Source organism: Catharus ustulatus, chromosome 2 (genome assembly GCF_009819885.2).
Source record: "Catharus ustulatus isolate bCatUst1 chromosome 2, bCatUst1.pri.v2, whole genome shotgun sequence".
Taxonomy (NCBI): Eukaryota; Metazoa; Chordata; class Aves; order Passeriformes; family Turdidae; genus Catharus; species Catharus ustulatus.
Genome location: NC_046222.1, coordinates 108,616,782 through 108,637,182, shown reverse-complemented (window position 1 = coordinate 108,637,182; position 20,401 = coordinate 108,616,782). Strand labels below are relative to the sequence as shown.

Genomic DNA, 20,401 nt, shown 5'->3' with positions numbered 1-20,401 from the left:
GGTGTGAAAAGATAAAGAACAATACCTGCCTGGTTTCAATGGATGGCCCATTAGCAGAATATTTGCCATTGAGATAAGGATCACTGTCCCCACCCTCAACAGATGGTGATAGAATAGATACCTTTTATCACACTCTGTGTTGTAATGTGCGGCTTATAATCAGGTGCGGCTTATGTATGGACAAAGAATGAAAATTTGCCAACACCTGGAGATGCGGCTTATAGTCAGTGCGGCTTATAATCGTGAAATTACTGTACCGTTTTCCTAGGAAAAGAAATCTTTTGCAAGGCAGTTGTTGTTAAACAGAAACAGACAGAAAATGCCATACTATTATAGTTGATTTGTAGCTTTGATTATTTGTACAAATAGGTTTCCTTCAATTTGGAGACATCAGAGAGTAAACAGATATGCATGAAGACATTACATCATTAAAATTCATGTAGAAATACTTTGTTTTTAAAAGTTCAGTGTTTTTATCTAAAATCAAACTACAGTTCAGAAAATATGTCAGTCTTTTGTGTAATAGAATATTTAGATTGCTCAATCACCACAGAGGCACATTTTTTCATTAAGCTGTAATAATGTCTTGGGTACATTCTTGGTCATGTGGCAGCCAGGATGAACAAGAAAAAAAAATAATCATCGTTTACATGTTTCCCATGTTCTTCTGCCATGGCAGTTGTTTTGGAAGACAGTTTCACATTGTCTCTTCAAAAAGTAGTTACAAAAGTCCTATGTGATTGTTTTGTGCTACACTTCAAACCACCTAGCAGTGTTTGTAAAGAAGTGTTTATTTAGCAAGATAACACTTCTGTGTTGAAATCCTGTGAGTAGTTCAGGTCTTCTGAAGCTGCAGGCCTTTGGTAGCTACTCTGTGTGATGTATATGTTAGTGCCATATGGCTGCTTCAGAATGAGCATCAGTGGCAGGTCTATAATATAAGGTTCTCTTTGTTGCAGCTTTTCAAATAGGAAAAAATTTAGGCAGTAACTTGATAAGGTGTGCTTTGTAAATTGTGATTTGGTAGTTTGGAGTACCTGCTGCCAGTAATTTGTGCTTTACTGGAACTAGTGTATGAGCTGAGATTAGTCAAAAAACAAGCACATAAGATGTCAGCTTTGTTACATTAGTGACGTAGAAGAAGGCTTCAGACAGCAGGAAAAGAAATGATTTTAGGATTCAGTCAAGAGAACCTTGGTAGAAGAGCGCTTTCTGCATTCTCTGAAAGTATGTGTGCATGCTCGGCTTCTTGAGGTGGCCAGTAAAACTCTTCTGCAGGATTAAAGCTAAAATGACAATTTGCTGCAACCTGGAAGCATGTCTTGTCTCCTTGGCAGTAAATATGGCTTGTACCTTTTCAGTGTGTGTTTATGTGAACAAACATGGAAATTCTGGGCCTCACCTGGATAAGAAGAAGGTTCAGCAGCTTCCAGACCATTTTGGACCAGGTCCTGTCAATGTGGTACTTCAGCAGGCTGTACAGGCTTGTGTGGATTGTGCCTATCAAGCCAAAACAGTCTTTGGATTTCTGAAATCTGGCCATCATGGAGGGGAAATGATAACTGGTATGTGAAGATACTCGGTTTCTTTTGTTTCTTTACTTGTTGAACTTGAGGTATGGCAGAATAACTGAAGTAGCTGCAATGAATTTATATCACTTTTTTAGCTGTGTAAACACAGGTGTGAACATTGATGATGTATGATTTATCTTACTCTGAGTTCAGGGTGATTTGAACAATTCTTTAAATTTAAATTAAAATATAGCAATCACAGTGTTTAAATTACAAATGCACAATACAGTTAGCTTCTTACACGAAGTAGAGCTTGTGTACCTCATTTAGCAGCTGTAGTCAAACATTTGTCAAGTGAACTTACTGCAAGTGAAATAATCAGCATTATTAGTTCAAGTCATTCGCATAATCTTATCCATGCATGGTGTTTGTGTTCTTAAAGCATTAACCAAGTGGGTGACAAGTCTCAAACTAATCTGTTTAGCTTCCAGGCAAGTGATTCCACATGTTAAAGTTGCTGCTGCTTCCCTTACCCCATTCCCCTGAACTGCAGCAGTACCTTAGGTCACTCTTCATCCACCTATGTCTCCTGTTATGGAATAGGTTTATTTGTAGTACATATTGATGGCAGGCCTGTAGATAAATTATCTCTGCCTCTCAATCTGAATAGCTGCTGCTTGACATGTTTTCCTTCTAGGCTAGGAAGTATTCTATGTATAACAGCACATCATTTCATAATTCCATCAGTGGCGGTAAAAGACTTGGCATTACTTTAATCTCTTTATATTAACACCAGATGTGAAAGATGATTAGTGGAATAGAGGTTTAGTTAAGTATTCATAAAAATGTTGCTGTCTAATGGTATTTAAAGAGCAGCACCCCAACCTGTGTATGGCAGAACTACAGTGAGCCTTGCTTAGGCATCCCGCTGAGTTTGTGCACAAAATGGATGCTGCTCCTCTGCTGTGTGGTGGAGGTGTAATGGCACTGTATATATGTGGTTTTGAAACTGGAACTGCTTTATTTTTTCGATGTATATGAACACTTGTTATATTATTAATACCTTGCTGTACCAATTTCAGACAAGTCAATTTTCTAGAGCAAAATGCTCTGAGATGTTCATTGCCAGTATTCTATTTGTGATTGTTTATCACAAAGGGCTAAATCACAGGACAGTGGCATCTCTGGGCTGTGACTGAGTAATTGAAAATAATAATTTCAGACAGGCTTGTTTGCATTCAGAAATTCTGTACAAAAAAAATTTACTGTTGTGCACCTGGCTTTACCCCAAAGCCTGTATTCTGGATTTGAGGAACCTAGTGATGTGGACTTCTCTGGAAGCAGAGCCCTGGTCTGGCTGATAGTGAGCCACAAGGCCCCAGTGGGTTTCCAGTGTTCTTGAGATCTTGCTTCTCCTTGGCTTGTCAGACAAGTAGCTGAGAAGTGGCTGAGCAAACACTCCCTGTCATTTTATCAAAAATTTGCGTGTGATAAATTTTGTGAAGTATAAAATATGACTTAGATTAATGTAGCACATTACATCTAGCTGTGCACATGAATAGTAAGGAAGAAGAGGGAAGCAGCAGTAGAATAAAATAAGGAATTACAGTTTTAGCCTTTTTGTTTTAAAGTGGGTTTGGAGGGTGGCTTGTTGTTCAGGTTTTGTTTGGGATTTTTTTTTTTAGACTGTCAAGAAAAAATAATGTTGTGGCAGAGAATAAGCAAAGAAATCTGAGTCTTTTGTGAACTGATGCTTTTATAGAAAGTATTATACCTGCCGTAGGAGGAAACTGTGCTGATGAGGACATGGATAAAATAATCTTGCTGGAATATATGGAATAATTAGTGGGTTCTTTTGGTTCAGCTGCCAAAGAAAATAATTGTTTTGAATAAAATTAAATTTAGAATTTTTCCATCTTTTCTTTCTCAAACAAAGGCACAAACTATTTTATTTTTGCTTAATGCATAAGCTTTCAATTCAGGCAAATAAAACAGAGAGGAAATTAAAGGCTTGATTAACAAGCCCACTAATGATGGTGGTGTCAGCTCCTTTTTTCTCTTTGTAGCAGAGACTGTGGTGTTTGGTGGGATGAAATAGATTGAGGCTCAGATAAATTTTCTCAAGCAGAGAATTAAAATCAGACTCTAGGATGAGTTTTGTCACTACAGAAAAACACATTTCTCTGATTGTTTCGTTCTCAGTCTTTCTCCCGGCTTGAACTTGGTACATAAAACATACTTAAAGAATGGAAGGTGAAGAAATGAGTATTGCTCTTCATCCTGAGGGCTGGGGGTGCACGTGCAAACTCCACTCCCTGTTTATATATTGTTAAAATTAAAGTTATTGCACCTCAGAGGTACTCCTTTTTATTTTTTCCCCTAGCATTTATTGGGAAATGTTTTTCCCCAATAAAAAAAATAAAAATATTGCGTATGTTTTTCCCAAGCAGAGTAGACAGTTGAGCCTGTGGATCTGGATCCCACAGCCTTGGCTTGAGTTTGTATGGTTACCCTCAGGTGTTAAAAGTCCAGGAGAGTTATGTTTGCATCTTTATTTGTGGATTTTTCTCATGGAATGTTTTGTAGGGCAGTCACAATGCCTCAGCTCTTTCTTGCTTTATCCTTCTGACAACTCTTGAATAACATTGTTCTTTTCAATGTTTTTTTTTGTCAAAATGAAGAAATTAAGGGGTACAGAATAAGTCATTTCTCAAAAGGCCATATAGGAAGATTTATAAGGTTATTACAGAGCATTTTAAATTTCTGCTGTAACTGACTACTGCCTTGCAGTAAATTTGTCAGGAGGTCAAACTATGGTAAGTCTCACAGCCCATTTGCTCTCCAGAGTTGGTTGGGTTCTAAGCAAAAATTTGGCTTTGGAGACCCTTCCCCAAACAGGATGTAGTGGACTTTGTGTCTGAACCACATGTGAGACTGTTAATGATTAACATTTCATTTGGACATTGCAGCTTGGGGAAAAAACCCAATAGGCCATGGAAACACTTCAATTCTCTAGTACTGACTCTTAAACTTCAAGCACTTGCACTGGTCAGTCTGTCATGAAAGCTAATGGGACAGGCAGGACATTGTTGTTGATGCTGGCTGGTTAATTCACATTAATTCTAATCAGAAGCTTCCTTACATCAACAGTATAAGTAATTGACACTTGAAATTTCCTAGGGAAGCCTAAAATATGCTAGACTTAGGCATTTTCTTTGGTTTTGTGTATATTATCTGTCTCTTTTGTAACACAATATGAAAGTATTCCTGAATTCAGATCTGTGAATAAAGGCTTTCTTGTCATTTCTGGTTTTGGGGTTTTTTTGGTTTTTTTTTTTAAGCATCTGCTACCAACAAAATGTGATCCTTCAAATCTCTGCTTATCATTTGGAAACTTATGTTAACAACAGAAAGCTGCATGACAGGTTGAAAACCAAAAAGACAAATTGATGCATAAACCTGGTGTTTATGCCACTTCTTTTCAGCTCTAAGCTTAAGTTACAAGTTCATTCCTGCTTTGTTCTAAAGTCTCCCTAATCACAAGTAACTAAAATTTTCAGCTGATGTAATGGTAATTATTTGTCCATGTATCTGTAGTATTGAGTCTTTTCCAAACCTTACTAATTTTCACAAAAAAGAAAAATATCTGCAGCTGCCACACTGTTTGAGGGCAAGGAAAGAGGTCAACAAGGAAAAGACATAGGCACATGTCCAGGCTCTTTGTAATCACTCAGTTTAAAAGACAACAGATCCAGTTGTGGTTGCTGTGGTATCTTTGCCACCTAACTCCTGTTGAAATAAATGGGAGCTTGACCACTCTAGTGTTGACAGCAGGATAGATTTCTCTAGTGATAAAATAGCAAATGGCAAAACAGTTTCTGAGTCAGAATTTCAATGGTAATGGATGCCAGCACCTTACCACAAGTATTCTCCATTCAGTTAGAAACCGAGGAAAAAAAAAAATACTGAATTTGTTTGTTTCATTTCTTCAGGGTTTTTTTGGGCGGTTTTTGTTTGTTTGTTTGTTTCTTTCTTTTTGGTTGTTTTTTTAATAACTGTTTGGACTTTTTGTTGATTTTTTGGAGGATTTGGGGGTGGTTAGCAAGTATTGTAAAGGGTCTTTCTTGTGCTATCTTCTGCAAATGAGTGGTGGGGAGCTTGTTGCTTTAGAGGTGATGGAAATTCAACATAAAGTTTTGTTATACTGGTGGGAATCCAAAATTATTTTATTAAAATAAGTTCCCATAGAGCAAATTTAAACTGACACGGATCCAATGGAAGGTGAAATCAGTCCTTTGGATATACATTTTTTAAGCTATCAGAACGATTGTTTACTCCTCTCATGTCTTGCATGCTTTAAATCAAGTCTGGATGTCTTCTCCTTTAAGTTAATGGTGGTATTTTACGATACTTCATGATGCTTGGGGGGTGTTTGACATAATCTTCTTATTCACAGCTTCCTTTGATGGGGAAAAGCATGCCATCAATCTTCCTTCTGTAAACAGCGCATCATTTGTCCTACGCTTCTTGGAGAAACTCTGCCACAGTCTGCAGTGTGATAATCTCTTCAGTAGCCAGCCTTTCAGCCCTTACATGGGATGTGCACATAGTCCTATGGAGTACGATAGGAATAAGCCAGGTACTGTTAATCACTTGTTATTTTCAAGTGCTGATATTTCTGAGAAATGTGGGGACTTTATGAAATGTAGCTTTTTAGTCTTTCTGTGACATAAATTGCTTGAAATTAATACACTTCAGTTCTTAGTGAATTGGTTCCAGTGTGGAAGTAATGTTGACAGTAATGGATAGGTCATACCACATGTGCAGAAATAATTTTGTTCAGCAAACTTCTCCTTGTAGGCAAGCCAGAAAACATATGTACTTTACCACTGTGATACTGCTAAAAAAGACAAGCTTAAAACTTCACATTTCATTTGTTAAATTTATGTTCAGCTCATAAAATAAATTTACCAAAAGATGTTTGCTGTCTTTGAGAGGACACTTCCCCTGAAAGGGAATTCTGTCTAACCCTTCCAACACAAATATGAAGTCTTTTCTTTCTCTTTTCGCCTTACTTAGATGTGGCTCAAAAAATTTTATATCCCACTATATACAGTCCAGTCATCTAGTAGAAAAACTTGTGAAACTGGCTGCTTGTGAAATTTTGTGTGAGTCCAATACCTTTGCTGCACCAGGAACATAGAGTGAAGGGGAGATGAAATTACTTGCCCAAGATCTCCCAACACTTTGTTTGTAGGACCTGGTGTTACAAGTCCCAGGTGAAACCAGGAGTCACAGCTGAGATTGTTGGCAATACAATTTCACAAGTTTTATATTGGGAACAAAGCTTTTGATAGCTGTTTGATAGCTGAGTCTGTTTTCTAGGTGCTGGTGTAGAAATTTTTTTTCCTTCTTTCCAATGGAGAAATTATGTTTATAATTCTATCTATCATATGAAAGTTCTTAGTTTTAACTCTTCAGGAAAGTAGACAGGGTGAAGGTAATTCAGCTTTGGAATTTTGTATTAAAGTGACTGAATCTGTGTGACACAAGAAATGGAACTCTAACCTAGTGAATGGCTGATGTCTGTCTTTACTTCTGTCTCTGGACTTTGCCCATGAGCAGCTTTATGCTACATTAATAGGTAGTGACTTTTCTTCTTCACAGCCAAAGAAGAAATACCTGAAAACAGGAGTGCTAAACGATACCCTCAGGACTCTCCACCATATACAGCTCCTCTTTCCCCTAAGCTTCCCAGAAACGATGCTCATCCATCTGAAGGTAATTATATTATGTCAGAATTATATATGAGGATTATTTATGGTTTCAGTATTTCCAGTCAAAAAAGACTGAGTACAACATGTGTGTCTGGTTTGTCTCTAGCCTTTGACAGGTCAGGGTGGAAGTATGTTAATTATTGATCACTGGTACAGATTTTGCACTTAAGGAAGATCTCCTGCAAGTTCCAGCAGTGCTTCTCCTAAACCTGCAGCCTTTTCTGTGAAGGGGCTCAGGTACACTGGTGACAGATGAAGCCTCCTGCTTCATGTAGGGCTACTGAGCAGAAAACTGACTGCCTTGAAATGGGTTAGGAGATAAATTGGAAGCAGCTCTTAATTCTAGGCTGAGTTCATTAAGGGAGTAAGGGTGCAGCTTGATGATACAATTCAGCTGAGTTTATAGCTAGCTGTGAGTGCTGCTCCTGCTTTCCTTGCCTCCTTGTCCTTGCTGTGAGTCCTAGCCCACCCCGTGTTCCCTTTCCCTGGCTGGGTAGAGAGCTGAAGCAGTGAGCAAAAGCACAGAAAACATTCTGGGGAAGAGTCTTGTTTTACTTCTCTGGAGTGACTCTCTGTGGACTTGGATGAACACAGGGAAGGGTTGAGTGGAAGGCAGCCATGGCCAGGGGAGCGGCGTGGCCTGCCTGTGACAGCTCACTCTCAGGTTGGTGTAGTTCACAGATAAAATAACTCTTTTTCCTGTGCTGCAGCTCAGCTGCAGTAACTGAGCACATGTCTAGTCTTAGTCTGCCTCATATGTGAAGTAAAGCATCTAGGTTTAAATTGTCAGTGAGAGAGACACAGTGAAATGGTTGAGTAAACCAGTTTGCTATTTAACTGGTTAAGATGTGGTAAGTTGATGATACTGAGTTATCCCATTTGATGGATACCTTCTCTTGCAGGAAGATATTTGCACATAATTTCCAAAGGCTTTTTTGAAGTATGATGGGGATTAGTTATTTTTTCATCCTTTTTTTCTTTCTTTTTGTTTGTGATCTTGCAATTATTTTATATCTATTACCATGAGTAGAGGCAGGATATCTCTTCTGTGCATATTAAAAAGCCATGAGACTACAGTTAAAGCAGAAAAGGATGCAAAATTAAAATGTTTCAAATGATAACTTATTTAAAATTATACATCTTATTATTTTGTGTGTGTGTGTATAGCATATTCACATCTTTATATTTCCTGTAGCTATTATACACAGTTGTGCATTGATTATTGACTTCTGTGTCTTCACAAAAGAAACTCTGGTTTAATTCCAGAGATATATTATATATCTAAGTTACATTTTTCGTACTAACTTAGTAAGTGTGGAGCACTTAATAACGCTCAAATGAAGTTGTTTTGTTTAGAGGAAAAATGTTTAAGTAGATCTGCAGTATCTTGTAAGAAATGTTACTCAAGTAAACATGAGTGCACATACTGTTTTTTATTCCTTGTTTGCTAGTGGATCTTTTACAGATGGAGTCAATGTACCCTTTAAAATACATTTTAAGATCACTAGTTCATTGTAAAATGCAGTTACTTGAATAAAAAATAATTAAAATAAGTGTTTTTCCATGGTTTCAGAGGTTTGAATTTGTACTTTGTGCATTCTAACAGGCAAAGTGTTCTCTAGCATTGTGTGTTTCCCATTAGGGCAATGTCCTCTGCTGAAAATCTGGAGGCAATTTTGTAGCGGTCAGTCATGGGTTGGTTAACAAGAAAGATCTGCCCCCAAAAAGTTCTGGTTCCATTGAGACACAGTTGTCTTAAAATAGTTGTTTTGAAATATCATTTGAAGGCAAAATGGAGTAATTGTGGGAAACGGTCTTTCAAACAGCTCGTTTTCCTTCTGATCTGCTCAGGAATATGCTTTGCAGATTTTGCTGCCTTTCTTGCTCACTAACAGTTTCTTCTTAAAGTTATGAAAGATAAAGGAGGAGGGAGTGGGGAATAACTCAGACTCCCTTCCCCTGAAAACAGAGTGTTCCTACTACTGTGTCCAATTACATCATTTTGTTATGTATGAGACAGAACAACTGGCCTCTAATTCCCAGAAGAGCCTCAAGAAAACAAAACATCCAGTTCCTGCTAAGGCTTCAGTGCCTAAACAGTCTGCTGTCATCCCTACATTTGAAACTTAAGGCCTCTTACTGGCCTTTCATTAATCCATCCAGAGGCCAGGCATCCTGCAGTGGAACCTCCCATCTCTTTCCATGCCTCTGTTAATCACAACTGCTCAAAATGCTGAGATAGGCAAACTGCCTCTCTCCATGGATTGCAATGCTCCATTTGCTAGATGCCAATTTTGCTGCATTTTGTTTGTAAAGAAGCTGGATGGATGGATTGGATACCACAGCTACTGAACAGAAAGCCTTCCCTAAAAAAAAGATGGGAAATATGCCAGCTTTTCTACCTTGTGTACATGAGTTTAGAATTTACCGTAAGATAAATTCAAATGCTGATATCTTGGAGGAAAAAAGCAGAGTTGATGTTTCCCAAACCTAGTATTGGCTTCAGGATATGTAACAGCAGAGAGAAATCTGGAATATATTTGGAATGATTAAAATTAAGTTCTTTTGAATTTTTAACATCTTTTTTTACAGAAATCTTGACAAAGATAATGTAATTATTTAAAAAAAACAACAAAAAACAACCTATATTTGTATTCCTACTAGTTTACTATAAAAACTTAAAAGATGCTTTTTCTTAATACATTACATGGAGTTGGCTGATACATGCTTGAATACTCCTGTTGAAACTCTCTGCTGGGGAGTGTTGTCTCCGTTGTTTCATCCTACCTTTCAAGACTTCTGAAATCTGAATGTACAGGTTCAGTCAGTTAAACCTTATGCTCCTTCATACAGCTCTGTTGTAACAATTTAAGGTATCACCTCTGCCTTTTGGCCTTGGACTGAGATGTAGTTTCATTCTCTACAGCTCTAATTTTCCCTTGGTTGGCTACTTTATAATTTTATAGTGTGCATCATTGACTTAATCTCTTAAAGTCTCTCTGAAATTCTGTGGAATGATACGTTTTGTTTTTAATCTTGGTAAGTTACTGTAAGTACTTCTGAAAAATATAAAGGCTGTTTGTTTTGTTCAAAAACCTCAGTAGCTTTTTCTTTGCTTTTTTGATTCAGGTCTGACAAACTAGAAAGTTTTGCAGTGGTTCTTTTGAAAGTTATTTATATGAAAGAGAAGGACTTGTATCCATAAAAGCTTCTTTAGTCCATGAGTATGACATTTAGTAAGAGATATTACATCACCTTGCAGATAAGAAGTCCAGGAAGGCTGGACATAAAGATACAGAAGCAGGCTGTCCTCACATGCTGAAAGACAAGCTTGCATGAAGAAGACTGTCCTGGTTAACAGAAAGGTTTGGCTGGAACTCAGGAAAAAAAAGGACCTTTGGAAGAAGGGGCAGAAAAATCAGGACTACAAGGATACTATCAGAATATTCAGGGTGAAAATTAAAAAGGTTAAGGCCCAAATTGAACTTAATCTAGCTACTGCCATAAAAGACAAGAAAATTTTTGTCTCATTTTTCTCAGCAGTCAGGGGACAGCTAAGGAGAATCTCAGGCCTGTACTGGATGTGAGGGGAAACAAAGTGACAAAATTTAAGGATTGCTTTTTGAAGTACTTCATGCCTCCTTTTCCTCTGTCTTTAGTACTAAGATCAGTTGTTCTTCACGACCCAGCACCCTGAACTGGAAGGTAGGGATGGGAAGCAGATTGAAGTCCCCACAATCCAAGGGAAAATGGTCAGCACTTAAGACATGCACAAGTCTCTGGGACCATATAGAATCTACCCAGGAGTACTGAGGGAGCTGGTGGGAGTGCTCGCCTCCTTTCACCGTATTGTGCTCTACAGTTATGTGAAAGGAGGTTATTGGGAGGTGGGAATTCATAACTTCTCCCAGCTAACGCTTCTCCCAAGCAATAGGACAAGAGGAAATGGCCTCAAGTTGCACATGGAGAAATTCAAGTTGGGTATTAGGAGAAATTTCTTCACTAAAGGCTTGTCAAGCATTGGAACAGGCTGCCCAGGGTTGAGTTACCATCCCTGGAGATATTTAAAAGACATGTAGATGTGGCTCAGTGGTGGGCGCAGTGCTACTGGGTGAACAATGGCCATTGTGGCTTTTTCTAGCCACAGTGATTCTGTGGTTCCATTCTGTGATTCTATGGCCTTGCCTTACTGAATTCACTAAGTAATGGGCTGGCTCTCTGAGACCCTTAAGTTCCCTTTCAGGGTTATGCTGTTTGAAGGTCAAAATACACGTAACAGTTCTTCACTGTACTACACTTTAAACAGCATTCAGAAAGAGAACCTGAGACCTTATGAAGCAAGTTGAAAGCACACTTGAGAAGCTCACTGGGTTTTTTAGGAAAATACTCTTCCTTTGGTTTTAATTGGGCATTTGCCCAAGAAATTCTTAAAAGTTTTCATATAAGAAGGGCAGTAAAAAGCTTATTTCAGGAACATTTTTGTAGAATGTACCAGTTCTTATTCCAAAAAATATGCTGCCTCACTAGCATATGTTTTATAACTTCAGTAGAGTTATTTTCAAGATGGTAGTGTGGGGCTTACACTTCTGTGAACCTGTTAGCTATATTTTTCCAGCTCGTAACTCTCCTGCCAAAGCAGCATTTGTTTCATACAGATTTGTACATCATGCTTCCAACTTCTTTCTCCTGCTAGATATTGGCCTGATGCAGAGGGGAATATCTATGATTGCTAGTGAATGGAGTGGTGTTCCTGTTCATTTGTTGTTTTTTTTCCTCATGTGGCATGCTTCTCTCAAACAGACCTGAACTGGGCTAATCGGGAGTGGAATTTTCAGTAATCGAGCAAACCTGGCTTCTGTCTCATGGCCCAAGGAAAGGGATGTGCTGAACTCCACTCACATGACTTAGAATCAGTATTGACAGACTTTAAAAGGTCACAAGTCTTCTGAGTGGATGTTGTTTATCTTTTGCAGAGTATAAATTCACTGAACAGGCCTAAGAACTAGAATATTGTTATACTCCCTTCCTGAGACCTTTTTTTTTTCCACTTGCTCCATGGGTTCAGTCATTTACCTGTATCTGTAGCTTTCCAGAGTCTGCATTTGAAGACCCAGAGACCCTGAGACCCTGCCCTATGCAAAGAACTGTATGTAGATAAAGCAGAGTGGTCAAAACATGTTACATTAGTGTGCCACACCAGGCACTCGCTTCTGTGTCTTTGCCTGTAACCTCTTTCCTTTTTAATAATGGCACCTCTGTCTGAACCTCTTGGGGTCCATAGATAATAACTGTCCACTTTATTTCTTTATGAAGTTAGTAACTCCCTCTGCTGTTAAGAATTTACTAAACAATTGTTAGTTAACATGAGGTTTTTTGTTTGTATTAAAAATGTCTTGCAAAATAAACGCTACATAATATTAATGGTTAGCTTTTTAATGATATGTTTAAGAAACAATGAAAATTATTGACTAAAATTACTTGATGTATCAATATTTACAGCAGACAATTTTATAAAAAAATTTCCTCTGTCATTTTCCTGCTCATAGCACTCAATAAGTACAACTAAAATGATTAATGAAAGAATGTCTCAAACTTGGCATATCATATATTTTGCTACAAAAATAATGTTTTAAAATACAATAAGAGCCCAATGATTAGTTGAGGAAGGAGATTTGTTAATGAGATTACAATCTGTCAGTACCTTCAAGAGAATGTAGCAAGGCCTCAAGTAACAAAGGTGTGATGTGCATCACTTTGAACATATTGGTGCTTGCTTTTTGTGTAGCAGAAACATTGCCTATAGAGGAAAACAGCACTTCCAAAGAACACCGATTTTCTGAGGATTCTATGGATTCTGCACTTAATTCTGTAAATTCGTCAAACCAAACCTGTCGAAATTCCACAGAGTACCGCACTTCAGGAAATGCTGCATATTACAGAAATTCCCATCAGCCAGCAACTGCTACCTCAAATTCAGCCCCAGTCCTGCGTAGGCTGTCCCTGAGCTCTGCTGGGAGCAGTGGTTACTATGAAGTCAGCAGGAATCGGATACAGAGGCGGATTGAAGGTAGGCTGTTACACAAAACCTTCCAGAATATGTGACTGCTTCTATTAACATGCAAAATTATGAATAAAGTTCTTTGCCATTGGAAAGCTTGCAATATGGAGTGAAATGTGCTGTTGCCAAGCATGTCAGGCTTGCTTATGTAACTGCAAATACAGAACTTAAGCCTGTTAGTACTAATAGTGTAGTGCAAGGCAGGGAGGGTCATTCCTGCTGCATCTTCTTCTTGCTGCTGTGATGGACCCTGCTGCAAGCCAGATAAGGGATAACTGGGATAGCTGGGATAGCTGTATGCAGCTCACTTCTGAGCATCTTATCAAATATTGCCATGTGACTGAAATACAGGGATAGGGTTTCCTACTGTCTGTCTGCACAGCTTCACTTGCCTTTGCCTCATTCCCAGTTAATAGCATCTTGGGACTCAGGAGCCAAGTGCAAGTAAAACTAATCCCTGTAGGTATGTCACAGTGCAAATGTTTGTGCTGCTGTAAGTATTTGCAGTTAAAGAAGGCATTTAAAGACAAAGGGAACAGTTCAGTATTATTAGAAGGAAAATAAAGCATCTTTTCATTTTAATATATTGCAAACAATGCATAAGAAATGCTATAAGTTTAATATTAAGGTTCTTATGTGAAATGAAATGTGTTATCCCTGTACAAACTGGTGATACTTCCTTTCACAATATTTTTGTATTAAAAGCTGCAAGTTCCACAACTGGACCGGATTTGAATTCACTAAAAAGGGAACCTTCAAGAACATTGAATAAAGATCCTTCCACTTGGTCAATAGAGGAAGTAGTGCGTTTTGTGAAAGAAGCTGATCCACGGGCACTGGCTCCACATGCAGAACTCTTCAGGAGACATGTATGATGCATATCCATTCTGTTCTAGTAGATTGTGTCATGTTAATCTCTTAAAATACAACTTTCATGTCTATCAGTCTCTTTGCAACTGGAGGTGGAGTAGCCTCTCCTCATATGTTAGAAAGAGACTGAAAATTACTTTTCCACCTGAAACGCCTCCTGCAATATATTTTTTCTTTCAGTCTTGCTAGACTAATATAAATAGCTAACTCTTTCCAATGTATATGGAATAATGCCAACCTGGAAGCGCCTAAGTTCTAATGGCCATCATCCCTGGCAACCCTGGTGCCTCATGTACAGTTTATTTAGGAGATTTACTCTCCTAGAGCAGAGATTGATGTTACCCATTGTTAGCTAGACACTTTGTCATTGATACTAAAATTCACAGCATCAACTGAAATATTTACAGTAATTTCACGATTACAAACCACACCTGATTATAAGCTGCAGGTCCGGGTGTCGGCAACATTTAGGTTTTTGTCCATGAATAAGCCGCATTGGATTATTAGCCGCACTTTCATTTGCAGCAAGGATCCGCGTGCAACTTTTACAAAGTTTCCAAATAGTAACAGAATCACGGGGTTTACTGGCTCAGCCTTGCTTGGGGCAGCCACCAGGGAGTGGCCCCGGCCCTGCTCTCCGCTGCCACTGGGAGGCAGGGGAGCGGCGTGCCCAGCCGGTGCCGCTGGGAGGAAGGAGAGGGGCGTGCCCGACTGGTGCCACTGGGAGGAGGGAGAGGGGCATCCCTGGCTGCTGCCGTCGGGAGGAGGGAGAGGGGCGTGCCCGGCCAGTGCCGCTGCTGTGCCCCCCTGGGGCCAGGCAGCGCTGCTGCTGCGCCACCACTGCCCCACCGCCCGGGGCCAGGCAGGCTCTGGCTCGGCTCGGGGCTGCTGCGGGCTCGCACTTCTGGGTTGGGAAATTTCCAAAATTTGTTCATATATAAGCCGCTCCTGAATGTAAGCCGCACTTCTGGTTTGGGAGAAAAATTTCAATCAAAATGGTGCAGTTTATAATCATGAAATTACTGTAATTAATCTGTTTGGGAAAACAATGTGTAGGGTTCATAGGTCTGACTAGATTTTATCTTTAGAGACCGAAACTGTATCAGTTTGTGGTGGATTTGATCTCCCCTCCTTTTTCTTGCTGTGCCTTTCTATGGTAGGTTACTCAGTAGAGAACTGCTTTCTTATTTTATTGCATATATTACCCTCCAAAAAGAGATTGACTTTTTCTTTAGTATTTCACCCATGTTCTGCTCTAGCTCCTCCTAACAGTTTAATCTCTGAGTAAGCTGGATTGGAAGGAAAAATCAAAATAACTTCCAGTGGAGATTCCTGTCTTATATTTTATTCTTAATTGCATAACATCAGTAAATATCACCTGTTTTTTCAGGTTTGTGTTTTAAAAAGTAAGACAATGTTTCTCTTTGTGGTGCTTTATGGAACTAATTGCCTGTCTATGGTATGTAATGATACTGAGAGCTTAGGACTGTCACATTTCAGCAGCTTCTCAGTCAGACAGTTGGAATTTGACTAAGTTGTCCTTGGTCTTGATCCTGACAATCTCTTTGGTTCAACGTGGAAATAGATCTGTCTAATTTCCCATATTTAGATGGTCTCTAGCCACTTCCTCTGTGTGACCGTTTGCACATGCTTGCCAAAATCGTCCCCACAGCTGTTTTCAAGGTTCAGTGCAAGGCCTCAGTGCTTGGATCATTTAATCTCTAACTGCACAGACCTTCCTTTACAGCTTCTTTTTCTTTCTTCCCTTGACTCATTCACTTTTTTTCCCGGTTGGAAGCCCTAATTCTGAGGGCTGTTTGGTCAGTTTCTTTTATTTACTATCATTTTCTTTCTTTAACATCTCATATTTAATCACACATTAAAAAATGCTAAAACATTAAATTTCAGTAGTTATCTGTAAATTCAAAATTACAGTTACTGTTTTACATATAGTAGATATATTTTTACTACAGTATAAATAATTACAATGTACTTTCGAGTTTTACCATGCAGCTTGTTAAAGTAGTTGTCGTGTGTTTATTCTCTTCCTTCTGCAGGAAATTGATGGGAAGGCACTACTCTTACTGAGGAGTGATATGATAATGAAATATATGGGACTGAAGCTGGGACCTGCCCTGAAGTTGTGCTACCACATTGAACGACTTAAACAAGGAAAGTTCTAGCTGGGGGGGTACCAAAACGCGTGTGTTCGGATCACACCAAGCTCTCAGGTTCACAGCCATCGCCTTGATTTGAAACTCTTTCACTGATATAAATCTTTATTTTTTTAATGTGCTCTCGAAATGTAAAAAAGAAATTCAGGATAAAGGCGGGGAGTAATTTGTATTACATTCTAGTGTTTTTGCAAACGTTTTCACAGAAAATTGTCAGGGAAGGACAATTGATCATCCTGGGTGTGGGCAGGTCTGGTAAGAACGCTCTCCGAATCCTGAAAAGTGTGTTCTGTGTTACAGGCTTCAGCCAACGTGTTCATATTCAGAAACAAAACAGCTGAATCCCAAAGGGAAATAAATTAAACCAGCATCAGGTGTTAATGATTTTTACAGGGGTGGCTGTAAACTTTTATATTGCAAGAAAATCTTAAAATAGAAGATCTCATCTCTGTAGTGAATATACTGGTCTTTCAGAAAAGAGGAGGGGTTTTGGAAGAGAGGGCTTAAACAAATATAAGCTTTTATAAAGTATGATTATCAGTCCTTTGGGAAGTTATGAGGACAAATGTATCATATATTGTCAGTTTAGGCAGGCAGTAAATATTTCTGTTTCATAGAAGGTCATATTGGCTGTATAAACAGCCATTTCTGGGACAGACTGATTTCACTGGAACAATGCATCCACATATTAAACATTCCATCTTTTTGCTAAGTTTGGCATGGAGGTGTGTTCATGCTTTTTTATATGTACATGTGTATGTGTCAGGGAAATACATACTACATAAAAATATACATACACACTGTACATATATTTTCAGTTTTTTAATGTGTACTTTGCACTGTGGCGGAGAGAACTGTACAATTTCTTGTTTGTTTTTTTTACCAGTAAATTTAGTAGTGTATTACTTTCATTAGCACCTGTTTAATTTGTTCTTGGAGTCAGAAGGTGACAAACAATCAAAAGGTGTCTTTATTCATACAGGCAAGATCCCTGTACTATGCAATACTCCTGGTTATTCATCCCTTAACTCTGAGCCATATATTCTGATATGTATTTGGAAAGACACATTTGATTCCAGTGTTTTGGGTTTATATTTCCTGTGAGGAAGTACTACTTTGTAACTGATAAACCTTTTTTTGGGTAAAATTGGTGCTGTTTGTATAAGCTGCAAGAATGAGTGGTGATAATAAAGCAGTTTGTTGTCACTGCCAGTTGTAAAATACATCAGGGACAAGAAAATATACTTTCTGTTTAGGAAACTGAATGTACTGTATGTAATAGTCAAGTGATAAAAACTGTTAGGGAAGGTGTAGTCCTAAAATGGTAGGATTTATTATATCTCTTAATGCCTTTTTATATGAAAGCATATAGTATAAATGTATTTTTTACAAATTCCTTTTTTGAAAATGACTTTCTTTACCCATGGACTGATACTCATCAGATTTCCGCAGAGGTACTGCTAGAAAACAGTGACTTTTGTGACTGTCAAGTCCAAGTACTTTGTTATTTTAAGTGACTGCAATGCAATTTCAATTCAGAAAGTCATTTGGGCCCTGAGAATTGTTTTTGTTATTACATCATTAGACATTTGACACTAAAGTTTATCTGTATCGATTTGTTTTGCATATCTTTTGTGGTGCATGTATGCTTAGATGAGTAATACAGGCATGCTCTTTATAGTATGAAAACGTCAGAGCATTGATTAAAGAAACAGAATATTTTCTCTTGGTGTTAGAAAAATACTGGATTAACTTCAATATGGTTGCACCAAAAATTATATATTAAGGAAAACATCATGCCCCATGTGTTCAGAATATTGTTTATACATATATATAATTGTATACTACTTCTTCTGTGCTTTATTATGCTGAATTTGGGTTCCTCAGCATAAAAAGATCTCATGCAATTTAAGTGGAAGTAATTGCCTGAAAATAGTTTCCATTTTTTACATTGCCCTTGGCATAAGAAAAACAAAGATGTTTAAATTTTCTGTTTGGTCTTTATGGAATGACATTTTTGTACATGGCACTATTATGGGTATAAATATTTGTTCAAGGCTTTCTGTGCACCCATGTGCACAAAGATAACTGTGATGTTGCTGTACCAGGATTTCTCCATGTGCTGTAGTGTAAGATTCAAGCATTCTGAGTCTTACAGCAGAATACATTTTTTATTCTTTATTTTCAGTGGGATGTTCTTATCTAGCAAGAAAAATAAAAGAGTTTGTTCATTGTTGTAACTGTTCTGTTTGATGCTGTGTGGATGTGTGAGCGCTCTCTGCGTAGGCAAGGGTGGCTGTCTGATCTGGCATTTGGCAATTCTTTACAGTTCATGGAAACATCTGATATAAGAAGGTTTTAATGAAAAAGCTAAGATCATTGCAACTTTGTTCATTTGAAGTAATTAATGTTTGAACTTGGGTTTTTCTATGCTTTCAAAATAAGAACTTACCTAGTTATTCAACTATTTAGTTTTGTATATCTCATTTTGCAACTTACAGCTTACAGAATTCATTATAACCACTGAAGGGAAGAGACTGATAAAAATTGTGCGGTGTTCAGGTAAAGACACAAAGTATTTTAAATCAAAGTTGTTAATGGCAGTAAGTTTGAACTTTGTACACTTCAAACTTTCTTATTTCTGTAATACAGAAGTCTCTTGTTCCAGTGACTGTTACCAGCGATCAGGCTGTGCCTGAGAGGGAACTTGTATTGGGTTAATGATAACTTCACAACTGTCACTGGCAGGTGATGAAAATTGGAAGTTGGCAGTGCCAGTAGTCCAGAAGCATTTTGCATCTGATCTCCCTCAGAAAATACTTAGTATCTTTTTGGTGTTTCTTTGATTTACAGGACAATATTATTTAGTCTCTTTGTTTCTCCAAGTTGCTTTTCTATCAACATGGATTCATCTGTTTATCTGGTTCTGTAACTTCTGGTCATCTTCAAAGACAGTGCCATAACTCCTCAGTGCGTCATGGGACTACTGGAAATTAAAATACTGCTGCCTGGGAGGACTAGCAGCTCTAAAAATCATTTTTGTAGAACACCTATGCAATAGTGGAATTGAAGAAGGTGGGAGGGTAGACTGTGGCAGTATACATATTGTAGGACTTTTTCACACACATGTAGGAATGACAGTGAAAGACGGCAATGTCATGTTACAAATGTTGGCTTGAAGGATGGAGCATCTTCCCCTTTTTTGTTGCTTTGGATAAAGACACACCATTTTTTATTTCAGGTGGTAGACACAGGCGCAAGGATGTTCATCTGATTACTCATTATACTTGTAGAACCTCTTCTCCCTCTGCAGTCAGGGATATAATTTGCAAAAAGCAATGTTAATCTTCTCTGTAGATCTTGACAGTTTTGTGTGAGTCTGTGGATATGATTATGTAAGCCCTGAACATGATACAAAAATCCTAAATTTGAGTATCTCAAGTATTTCTATAGGGGAAAAATGAAGCCCTGGGTGGGGATGAATAAAATCTTAAACTTTTAACCTGATCAGATAAAAGTTTATTTGTGCTTGTCTTTCCTTTAATTGAAACTGAAATTCTGAGAATTGAAATATGGGTACACCGAGGCAAAGCTGGTATTCAGTACTTCAACCTTTTCCATGTTCTGTGTAATGAGGTCCCCTGTCTCATTCAGCAGTGGGCCCAAGTTTTCCCCAGTCTTCTTTTATCAGCTGTAGAATGTTGTCTATTTTAATGCAGGATCATGGAGAGAAACACATTTTAAGAGGATGATAGCAGTATTTTTTTCTTTGATTGGCCAGCTAATTATGTAACAGAGTAAAATGAAAGAAGAGATGTGAACCTCTTCTAAGTAATGAGCATCTTCATCTTTTTGTCACTCTTTCTGCCAAGTTGAGGCTGTGTAGAGTTATGCTGGCTTGGCTTGAAGAGGAAAAAAGAAAAAAGAGAGACCTCCTTGAGATCAATTTCAAAGGTCATATATTCCTCCTCTCTATTACATGTAAAACTGTGGGAGTGAGTAAAAAATGCT

The 20,401-nt window shown here is 38.2% G+C and overlaps 1 protein-coding gene across 8 annotated transcripts in view; it reads left to right on the top strand.

The window, feature by feature from the left end:
- SCML2 (Scm polycomb group protein like 2) overlaps positions 1-18,634 on the top strand; it is a 75,775-nt gene extending 57,141 nt beyond the window's left edge. For 6 of the 8 annotated variants that reach the window (XM_033052073.2, XM_033052075.1, XM_033052069.1 and 3 more), the window contains 6 exons: positions 1,362-1,565; positions 5,968-6,150; positions 7,179-7,292; positions 13,074-13,355; positions 14,052-14,215; positions 16,274-18,634. In XM_033052073.2, the coding sequence (XP_032907964.1) occupies positions 1,362-1,565; positions 5,968-6,150; positions 7,179-7,292; positions 13,074-13,355; positions 14,052-14,215; positions 16,274-16,399 (1,073 nt within the window). In that variant the 3' untranslated portion in view covers positions 16,400-18,634. The remainder of the gene's footprint in view (positions 1-1,361; positions 1,566-5,967; positions 6,151-7,178; positions 7,293-13,073; positions 13,356-14,051; positions 14,216-16,273) is intronic. The other 2 variants (XM_033052076.1, XM_033052074.1) reach the window with 2 other exon arrangements.
- The last annotated feature ends 1,767 nt before the right edge of the window (positions 18,635-20,401 follow it).